The sequence below is a fragment of the Cardiocondyla obscurior genome, unplaced genomic scaffold (assembly GCF_019399895.1).
Source record: "Cardiocondyla obscurior isolate alpha-2009 unplaced genomic scaffold, Cobs3.1 scaffold31_0_849067, whole genome shotgun sequence".
Lineage (NCBI taxonomy): Eukaryota > Metazoa > Arthropoda > Insecta > Hymenoptera > Formicidae > Cardiocondyla > Cardiocondyla obscurior.
The window spans coordinates 373,898-386,079 of NW_027228788.1; the positions used below are offsets into that span (position 1 = coordinate 373,898).

General features: G+C 36.3%; 1 protein-coding gene across 1 annotated transcript; it reads left to right on the plus strand.

Annotated features, from left to right (window-relative positions):
- The first annotated feature begins 803 nt into the window (after positions 1–803).
- LOC139112581 (uncharacterized) lies at positions 804–1,544 on the plus strand. Its single transcript, XM_070673671.1, has one exon. It carries the CDS (start codon positions 804–806, stop codon positions 1,542–1,544), a length of 741 nt encoding a protein of 246 aa, XP_070529772.1.
- The last annotated feature ends 10,638 nt before the right edge of the window (positions 1,545–12,182 follow it).

Consider the following 12,182-nt stretch of genomic DNA (forward strand, 5'->3'; position numbering starts at 1 on the left):
CTTTTTACAGGGTTACACTTGCACTTATAATTCGATTATACATTCCACGCGAGATACTTGTTAGCGACTCCTGTCCGGGCCGCGGCTGCCCCTATATATCTCCTACTGTTGCTATGCCAAAAATCATAGCAATCAGCGGAATCGCGGGTGGCAACCGCGACTGTCCTCGGACTTCGCGTCCCGGCCGGAAATGCCGGGTTACCTTGATCGGCGGTATCCTGCCGATCAAGCTAAATGGTCGCGCGCGTGCGACATTCCGGCGTTATTCCCGAGCCTCTGTTGCTAAGGGCTCGGGATATAACAAGGTAAACGAAATACCTATACATAAAATACTTGTATACTCTACCAGCGGCGGTACATTCCTCATAACAATAACCATTATTATAATTATAACCATCACAATAGTTAAAAAATATAATAAAAATAAAACTCTTGCCCTTCTGCCGCGAACGCTAAAACCAAAGGCAAAAAACTCCGCTGCGACGAAGATCGAAGAAGCATAAAAATGTATAATATAATAATTAAGAATTGTAAAAAAAGAAAAAAATTGAGGTACTCACTCTTTTTCTTTTCCCCTAGGGGGGAGGGATGTTGTAACCCGACAGCGCACGCTGGTCATTGACCACCACGCGCGACACATTTTTACACACAACTCAGCAGATTACCAAACTGTTGGAATCTGCTGAGCTCAAGAATCCGTCTTGTCAGCCTTTCGACATCACGTGCTATCAGCAGAAGGCAGTAGGGCACGCGGCCACTTCCTTCTGCTATTTCGCTGACAAGACCAAAAATAATAATATATAATGCACGAGCTCCGAAGCTCGTGCAAGTCAGTTCGGGAGTTCGAGGTAGCGACTCGTAACTCTATCACCGAAACATCAAGGAGAAATAAATCCATCAATATACTTTATACAACTAAGAGTATATTTCTTTACAACACCCGTACACCGATTACACTGGAAAGTGTAATATTCGGAGGACAAACCCCGTGCACCGCTCCGGGTGCAACAACATTAACAAATACACATTCCAACAGTTTAACAAATACACAATCCACCAGTTTACCATACACACAATCCAATAGTTTACCATATACACAATCCAACACTTTAACAAATACACAATCCAATACTTTAACAAATACACAATCCAACACTTTAACAAATACACAATCCAATACTTTAACAAATACACAAACCACCAGTTTACCGTACACACAATCCAACACTTTAACAAATACACAATCTACCAGTTTACCATACACACAATCCAACAATTTAACAAGTGCACAATCCTACAGTTTACAATACACACAACCTAACAGTTTAACAAGTGCACAACCCAACAATTTACAATATACACAATACATACCACCTCACACTCACTTGCACATCCCCACACAATCAATAGATTTATTACACGAAATCTCTAACAATACTAACAATAAAACACGAACTAATCAGAACGAAGAAGTACATAATAACAATAATGTATATTTTGAGTTGCAGAATCGAGTTACACACAGAATGAATTGGAACGTTTAACATGAGGCATTCGTCGGACATCAACAACAACAGCAAATTCCAGAAAACGAACCAAGAATTACAAAAAAAATTCCACAGCAGCAAAATAATTTGTGCGTATATTCACTATAAACACAAACATACCCTCACATACATATGCAAATATATCTTTCATAAAATAGATATTTTTTATGTGCAGAGAAATAAACAACTGTTTAGAGCGTGTGGAAACGGAACTTAAGTGAGTATTATAACTTTTATTTTCTGCTTTAAAGAATGTTTCTGAAATTAATTTCTGTCTACATTTTTTTTGTAGGAAATTGACTGCTATAATGGAGTCCCAATATAAAATAGTTTCTAATATTTTAAAATGTGTGCAAATCAGCCGCGCTACGACATCCTCCAAGCCGGATATTTTTCCAATATCTTCAAAAGAAGAAATGGATACATTTGAGGATGCAGACAATGATACTTATGCAACAGTTGTAAGTAAATAGAAAAAAGTTATTCCGACACTTTTTTCCTTTAAATATATGGTATGCATGTTTCTATATTAATTTAATTATGTATGCGTTTTATTTTATTTAGGTCAACTATTTCCATTATATTGGAGGCTTTAATTTAAAGGAAGCAGTAAATTTATGCCTAAAGGAGAGTCTGAGCGATGCATTTACAGCCGAAATTACCTGGTGGGGTCGCGAAGAAGCGAAAATATCGTTATACGATACAAAATTAACAAAAGCGATTTATGGTACGTATATATAATATATATTACACTTATACAAATACCTATACATATATATTCTACACAAATAAATTTATTTGAATATTCTAAATATTATATTTAAAAGAGTGTATTTCTGACAAAACAGGGAACTTACCGTTTTTATTGTAACTTTTTAGATGCAATGTGCCGCAATCCACATATTGAGAAACCACAACGATCAGAATTTCAGCGCCAGATGCGAACGGCTCTCAAAACGGCGAAAGAGCGTTACAGACATAGACAGCGAAATCAACAAAGACCAGCAATCGGCCGACCAAACCAGCGGCGAGACTTACGGAATGACGACCATGCCGAAACAGAAGAGGAACAAGATCAAGAATCACAAGATTGTTTTTAGATTATAAATTAAGGTATGATACGTATATATAAACCTTACGTTTAACGCCTTACCTGAAATATGTATATAAAAATGTAAAAATATTTTTATTTACAGACACATTAACACTAAGGACGATCGGCGCGGGAATATTTGAACAATAATGGACTACGAGGAAAAACCATTCGCAGGATTGTGCCAGGATTCACGGGAACAACGAGGGACCTTCAAAATTTTATTTTTTTCAGTTTTTATAGATAGTTTGAATTGGATCAAAGTCATATTTATAATTAACCTACTAGTTACGGCGATAACAACGGAATTAACTGGCGATTAATTCCGTTGTAATTAGCGTGTTGTTTGGTTAATTATACTGTTGACTTTGACCCGATTCGAACCTTCTACAGAAAAGTTAATCATCTGTTTCAGCATACTTGTATTTACCGGGACAATGTGCACAACGTTTTACATTCTAGGAACGAAGCATTGGAGAGGTTCTCCAATTAAAAACAAACGGCACTTTTCAGTGCCTATTTTTAACGATTTGGCGGTTGAAATCTCTAAGGATGCGATATCTATTTGCAACTTGTTTAAAATTGATTATTTATACATATATACAGGGTGTCCTAGACCAACGTCACTTTTTTTTAATGGTAGGTAGAACTCGTCAAAATAAGACGAAAAGTCTTATATCATTTTTCAAAATTTGCAACCGTTAACCAGATATCAATTAAAATGTAAACGTGTGCGAGCGACAAGGAAGCGCAGACTGAGCGAGCGCGCAATAGACGATGGCGAGTATCGCTTAAAGAGAATAGGCGGAACTAGCGCGTAGCGAGCGAGACAAGGAGACAACGCGTGAGCGAGACGATGCGACGACACGCGAGCAAAATAAAGCGACAACGCGCGTTGTCTCTTTGTCTCGCTCGCTACGCGCTAGTTCCGCCTATTCTCTTTAAGCGATACTCGCCGCCGTCTATCGCGCGCTCGCTCAGTCTGTACTTCCTTGTCGCTCGCACACGTTTACATTTTAATTGATATCTCGTTAACGATTGCAAATTTTGAAAAATGATATAAGACTTTTCGTCTTATTTCGACGAGTTCTACCTACCATTAAAAAAAAGTGACATTGGTCTGGGACACCCTGTATATAAACTTTGAAACAAAACAAAGTTTTAAAATTGACTTTCATTTATTTTGTATTTAATTTGTAATATAATTATTGTTTTGTCTGCACAGGTATATTACACTCACCTCTGCGGTGGAAGGATACCATGTCTACACGAAACCATGCAACTTTTAATATCAAATATAAAATTTAATGAAACATATATAATATTTTATGCGTATATGTAATGTTAATTATATACTTAATTCTTAATTGTAATTTTGTAATTATACTTACCGTTATTATTTTATATATTATATGTATAATGTACATACAAATGTACATTTATAATAAAATTAATTCTATTGAAATAAGTAATCTCAAATGCAAGCATACATTTTTGCCATCAAATTACCATTGGAACTTTGGCGCCAAGACTTGTTCGCTACTTGACGACAATTTGCCGTTGGAATTTTGGCGCCAAGACTTGCTCGCTGCTTGACACCAATTTTCCGTCGGGCTCTTGTCGTCAAAACTTGCTTAATATTTGACGATAATTTGCCGTTGGAACTTTGATACCAAGACTCGCTCGCTATTTGGCGTCAATTTGCCATCGGGCTGTTGTCGTCAAGTATTACTCGCTGTTTGGCGTCATATTGCTGTCACGTTTTGTAGACAAAATTTGCGAACAAAATACGTGCCTATAAAGGACACAGATGGCACGGAATTTGTCGTCAAAGTTTGACTCTGTTTTGTGCCAAATTGCTGACAGTTTGCTACCAAATTGTTAACTGGGTATATATATATATATATATATATATATATATATATATATATATATATATATATGGAATTTTGCATTTATGTTGGTCCGTGGTCGAATTTTGTGAATGGATTGTATGAATGTGTCGATTATTTAATGATTTTTGTTCTTTTCGCCGAGTATTTTTACAGATGCTGTTATATTTTTTCAACTCTACATATATATGTACAGGTTATGTATGACACGTGCTCTGACGGCGCGAAAAGGGTCGAACGCTATTTTTCGCCATTTAGTATGCTTCATGGTCGTTAAAAGTATCAATCCGTTGTTCAGTGCGACTTCCTGGCTTTAATTTTGATAATTTTGTATTTTGGGTGAATAATTTTGGTTAAATTCTGTATCTCATAGTATTACCGCCTGTTGAGCTATTACTTAATGTATCTTGACCATTTATTTCATTTACTGGTTCAAAATTGATTAATTTGTTAATTATAGACTGTTGTGCATGAGCCTTAAGCTCTGATTGCTGTAATTTTGTTAATTAATTGTTGGTTAACTTTGATTTATTATCTGACCACATTGGCGCTGACCATGATCAGTAGATGGACATGGCGAGTACGAGATGACCGCATAACCTGGTCAGCCGAGTTTGGCGGAGTTCGGCGGAGTCTTAATTATTAAAGTGATACTGTGCGAACTATACTACGAAGTTATTTATTGTTTCTCTTTCTTATCATTTATTTAATTTATTTAATTGATGTTAAGTCCTGAATATTTATTGATATGTTAATTAAACAGTGTGTTAAAATGTATGAGTGATTGAGTGCAAGATTGTTTATTGTCTAATGTTAAATTAAGGGTGAACAGGAGCAACAGTAACAGCCTCTGGCGGCCGATCGTGAAGCACGAATTCGTACTTTCCATTTTTCGGCCAAAATACTGAATAAATGTTAATAAATTAATGATATTCGTGATCAGGAGGATTAAATACAGGGTGCTACAAAGCGATTTTTTTAGATTTAGGTCAAAATAAATTTTTTTATGAAGGTAAAGATAGGTGCATCTAGTGGAGAGCACAGGTGCAGTCAGCCGCAAGCAGTGTGTGTGCTGGTTTCAATGCAAAGACGTCTACGTCTAGGCTTTGGCAAGTAGTTAATCTGTTCAAAAAGAGACAGTTAATGTCGCAGATTTCTAATAGCTCTGATTTCAGTGCATCTTGTGACAAGGTCATTGAAGGATTCTGTCCTCCTTATTGCCCGTCGGGTCATACTTATGATATTGATTTCCTGACCAAAGAGGATTCAGTTGTTTTAAATTGCCAGACTTGGATGGATAATCACTTTACTTTGGTGAATTAAGGTTAGTAATATCTACTGTTAAGAAAAATTCTGCCCCCGGTTTTGATCGGTTGGATAATAGAATCATTTCGTCGCTTCCAAACAATTCTCTAACTTACCTTCTTAAAATTTTTAATAAATTACTCGACACAGGTTCCTTTCCTGATTCGTGGAAAACAGTCTTGATTATTTTTATTCCTAAAGCAGAAGGTAAAGGGGCTAGGCCTATCTCGCTACTGTCGTGCTTTTTGAAGATTTTTGAAAAATGTGTTTATAATTGTCTTAGATGGTATATCGAATCTAATGCAATTATTCCAGAATATCAGTTTGGTTTCAGAAGTTTTAAGTCATGTAATGACAATTTAATTATTCTTACTAATCAGATTCATTTAGCGTTTATTAAAAACCAAATTACGGTTTACGCCTTTGTGGATATACAAAGAGCATTTGACAATGTTATTCCGGAAATATTAATTAACGACTTGAGAGATTTAGGCATTCCAGCCAAGATCAGGAAATTTGTGTCTCATATTCTTACTAATAGGAAAATTTATTTTGTTAAGAATGGCGAAATTTCCTCCCCAAGGCTTTGTCACAAGGGCACTCCTCAAGGTTCAATTTTGAGCCCGATATTGTTTAATATTTACTTAAGAAAAATTGGCCAGTGCTTACATTCTGACACCAAAGTTTTGCAATATGCGGATGATTTAGTCATTTACTCTTCTCATCAGTTAATTGATATTGCCACAGATTCAATCAATTGCTCTTTCAAATATTTTTTCTTTTCTGAGGGAAAGAGACTTTTCCTTGGCTCCTTCTAAGTCACAACATGTAGTTTTTTCCCGGAAAAGGAAGGAATTTTTAAGGTCGGCTCCTCCTTTGATTATGGAAAATGTCTTTGTTCCACGTCATGAGTGTGTAAGATTTTTAGGAGTCTTACTAGATTCAAAATTAAATGGCAAATCTCATTTTGAATTTCTCGCCGCTAAAGGTAAAAAACTTAATTTTATTCTCTCGGCTCTAGCTGGCACTTACTGGGGGGCTCATCCTAAAATATTGTTAAACGTTTATAAAGCGGTTTTGAGGGGATCCATTGAATTTGGGTGTCAAGTTTTTAACGTGGTTAAAAATAAGAACATTTTTCTTTCTGTTCAAAGGACACAATTTAAGGCCATCAGAACAGCCATGGGGTACAAGCAGTTTACTCCAATTAATGTAATGTTAGATGAGGCAAGGGAGCCTCCATTGTTTTGCAGATTTGCGTATATCATTTCCAGGTATGTATTTAAACAATGCTCGCTAACAGATAATTTGGTTACAAATAGCTTCCTGGATGTCAAAATGGAATCTTTATCCTCAATAAATAAAATTAAGGCCCTTCGCAACATTCCTTCTTACTGACTTTTTATATCACAGGAGCATTGGAATTCTCGCATTCATCACTCTGTTATTCCACCATGCTATTTCAACTGTTTCAATGCTTATTCAACTATGATTATTACTCGTTATTCAGGCGTCCTACCTTTTTACATCTTAAAATAGTTTCTCTTTCTAGCAATACACATGCTAATCAAGTTTTTCTAACGGCCACTGCAGATCTGAATACGGAGGCAACTACTTTTTTTACAGATAGTTCTAAAGATCAATCTGAATCTATTGTTGGGGCAGGTGTTTTTTCTCCTGAACTTAATTTACGTATTAAGCATAAGCTTCCGTCTGAGACCTCAGTGTTTTCAGCTGAGGCTTGGGCAATCTATCAGGCGCTTATTGTTGTCGTACAATTTCAAATTTTTAAAACTGTTATATACTCAGATTCAAAAAGTGTTCTGGATGCTCTAGTTTCCAAATTTATTAATAATAGTAACTCTAATTCCTTTGATAAGATTTAAAATTTCTCAAATATTTGATTTCTCCGGAAATATCACTTTCATGTGGATTCCAGCTCATGTAGGCATAGTAGGAAATGAGACGGCGGATTCTCTTCCTAAGGAGGCTTCCATAAATGGACTTTTACCGCATTTCAAAATCCCATTTACAGACTTATACTCAGAAGCTAGGTGTTCTCTTTATAAAAAATTTAATACATATCTTGAATCCTCTGCTATTCATAAAGGTGTTAAGTATTTTAATTTATACCATAATGATTCAAAGAAAACTTGGTTTCATGGTAGGAATCTAACAAGATCTATGATTGTTATTATTAATAGGCTTAGGTCTAATCATTATAACTTAAATTTAAGCTTATATAGGAAAAAAATGATAGAATCGGCTTCCTGTGATTGTGGAGCACCGGAGCAGGACATAGATCATATTATATTTAAATGTCATTTATTTAGATATAAAGTCAAATTTCTTCTTAAATATATTGCTGAAGAATATCCTGAAGCAATTGTTTCTCAAACGATTCAAAGTATCCTAAAAAATCCTTCCGCCAAATTTTGCCGCCTTTTTTTGGCCTTTACCAAATCTGAGAATTTCATTATTTAACCACTCCTTGATGATTTAATTTACATTCACATATATTTAAACTTGCCTCCATTGAAATCCTACTCCGAACCTTTATTGAAAACCTGCCTTTACTCCATTATGACTATTGGTTACGGCTGGCTGTATCGTTTCTGAACAAGAGACGGGTGCCAACTTAATAAAGAAGAAGAAGAAGAAGCCGCAAGCAGTAATTGATTTATTATAAATTTTTGACGGCCTAAATGCAAAATCCGGCTCTGTAGCACCCTGTAGAATGACATTGCGCATATATTGAGACCGAAATTACGATAAAACATTATTTACTGGAGGCAGAAAATGGAAAATACGAATGGTGCTAAAGTGCACCTCGTGTGGTGCATTTACGGATTCGTATTTTCCAAACAGTTAGACAAGGACAGATTGATTATCATTCTGTCTTCGTCTTACGGTGAGCGCGTTGGACTCACGATGTAGAGATTATGAGTTTGAATCCCGTCAAGCTACATTTTTTTTTTAAATTAATTTTATTACATTTTTAAAATATTTTACTTATAAATGATTTTTTTTATTGGCATTAATTATTAAAAAAAAATTAATTTGTGCTGTAAAAATATAATTATTCAACTTTAATAAATATATAAAAATAATAAATATATAAAAAACATATAAATTTTTTAAATATTTATTAAAGTTGAATAATTATATTTTTGCAGTACAAATTAATATTTTTTAATAAATAATGCCAATAAAAAAATCATTTATAAGTAAAATATTTTAAAAATGTAATAAAATTAATTTAAAAAAAATGTAACTCGACGGGATTTGAACGCATAATCTCTACATCGTGAGTCCAACGCGCTCACCATAAGTTTATTGATGAGTTAAGTTTAGAGTAGATAACGCGCTCGCATATTTTGTTGTAAATTTTCCAAAAATTAATAACTATCTACGGCTAATCTTTGACGCGTAATTTTATACTTCCCTTACTTGCTACCACACAAAACTCGATTGGCAGTTGACAATGTCTCCTTGTTAGTGACGCGTCTGTAAATGTTGGAAAACAAGGAAAAAGAAAGATCTTGAACTGATTTTCTTAGATAAATTATAATTCGCACAATTTATTAAAAAAAAAGAAACAAACGAAAATGTATTTCCAGCAGCGTGACAGAGTTCATTCGGCACCGCAACGAGCAATATTACATAATTTTTGATAAATTTTTAAGAAAGGGGTACACCCATTTCTCTTGCGACGTTACTGCTTTCTGGCCGCGAGAAACCAGAAAGAGTTTTCAGGTGCTAGCTCTCGGCTAAAACGCTATGTTGGAGGAACAAGGAAAGAGAGTTGCATTCATCCTTCTCTATCCTTCCTCTCTTGCGGTGCGTCCACGCGAGCGGTGCAATCGTGTGAGTACGTATACAAACGTATACCCACCAGTGGTCTCAGATTGCAGACGGGCAACATACGCACACTAAGCACAATGCCGTGTCCGTGTGCGCCCGCAGCGCCTGCAACGCCTCGGCTGCTGGAAGAGCGCAGACGTATCTCATATCTGACTCTGTCTCTCTAGAACTACAGCCGACGTCACGTAGTTCTAGAAAGACAGAGTCAGATATGACATACGTTTGCGCTCTTCCAGCAGCCGACGCTGGCCGAGGCGTTGCAGGCGCTGCGGGCGCACACGGACACGGCATTGTGCTTAGTGTGCGTATGTTGCCCGTCTGCAATCTGAGACCACTGATACCCACACGACCTGACATCGGAGTTTCACATTGTCGCCGCGTGAGGCCCCCAATATCAATTCGGAGTTTGGCCGTCACTCCTGTTCACCCTGTGACGTCAGAAATTAAAATTTCCACTAAATAAAGTTCCTAGATCCTAGTAAAATCGATTCAACCAATAGCATGAGAGTGAGGATTCTCAACCTGGTCTTTTGGATAAACGGTCCCTCTCTGTAAGAAATAATCTATGGTAGACTTTAAGAATAATAACCAATATGTTAATGATAAAACAGAACATACAGCGACATTCTAAAAATATTTACGCATAATGTCAATTTAAAAGAACTTGATTACATTAATATATAATTTTTCCACATATTAACAATTCATGAGCCGTGCGCGACTCATTCTCTTACACCGCCGTATACTCTCGCGCTTTCGAAAAACCTGTTCTATTAAATTGATAAAATGCAATGCGTTCCGCCAAATAATCATAGATTATTAGAATAAGTATTTTTCCTTTGAACAAAGGGCCAGCCAAGAAGGCGCCAAAAGCCAAGAGCGCGAACAATAAACAGCCCGAGATATCGGATCCTCGAGTCGCACACGCGGTCCCTAATTGCTTAATTTATGAGATATACAAAATGGAGGCGCCACGCTCTACCTGCTGACATATGATAAACATTACGTCTAAACCGATGTCTCTGGCTGACTATTGAATACCAAAGAAAAAGTTCTATTGTTAAAACTTTAAGAACACGTGGAATAAACTAAATTCAATAATTTAATAATTTAATGATTGTAGAAATTAACAATCGCTTACTGAATTTTGTAATATTAAATCTGTATCACTTTCGCCTGCACTGCCACCTTTTCTTAGAGTTTACCAAATTTAATACTTTTAGTGATATTGAACGATCCTATTTAAGGATATTTTACTTAAATACTAAAATTACTTTTAAGAAAAGAGACCACCCATGTTACCATATGAGAGCACCCCAGTACATGTATTCAGCGCCTTCCGAATGGCTAACTGGCAACCATGCTTGTCAGCCGAGCTGCCATTCCTCAGGCGCAGCGTTGCGATAATTATAAGCGCGCCGATAATTATTATTAAAATTACTTGTCACAATTATATCTCGTCCATTGTAAATGCACGTACATATGAGCGCATATATCTTTTTCTCTTTGCAAAATTGAAATTAAGAATATTAACGTGTATACTCTCATATGTACCCGCATAATTTTTATAAATAATTATTTTAATACACCCGCAAGATTTATCTGTGACTCTGAATGCTTAAAACTTAAATCGCGTGGGAATAAACTTTCGCACGGCATTAGATCAGTCGCCAATTCTAGGAACGCATAGTTTCGCGATATCTAACAATAACATTCAGAGCTACAGGTTTCAATCGCACCGCTATCAGCGCTAGGGGGACCGAAACCCCCCAAATTAATAAACAGTACATGTACGAAGAATTCCATACGATTTCTCCGCCGCTAGCCGCGTCATACCGAAAATCTAAGACGCAAAAGGCCCCCTTCCCTGTCGTCTAAGGCAAGAGATGCTAGACCTATATAAGCGGGCCCGCGGCCCGAGCGAGCGTTCAGTCTTTTTCAAAAAATCTACGAACGTCAACTTGTGTAATTTCGGAAGCTACCCGAGGGTCACGAAGCCGCTTCCACCCGACGACTGTAATATAATCACGCTGCGTCTGCCTGGACCAACCAACCATCCGACTTGTAAAGGCGCTGCGTCTACTCTTTAATAAATTTAAAGTAAGTTGATAAAAATTTTGAAATAATTCTTCCCATTTCCAAACTTGATCCTTTTAGCATTAAGAAAAATCGATGTAACTAGTTATTGGTACATCTATAAGCCCTAGGAGCTTAAAGAGAATGATTAAAGCGTAAAAGTTAATATTGGCCGCTAAGTCGTTCTTCTCTTCCTCCTCTGTATTAAACCATATCTAAACCATATCTTTATTCCCGAATAAATTATCAAACCGATTGCTCAAAAGTGCAGATTTGTTTTTCCGCTGCGAAATGTGCATTACGATCTGAGGGTTGTCTGCAATTACTCGCCATTTTAATTAATAAATCTTAACTTTTCGCAAATCAAGCCTTTCCTATTTCAATCATTAATTGCTCAACAGTGCA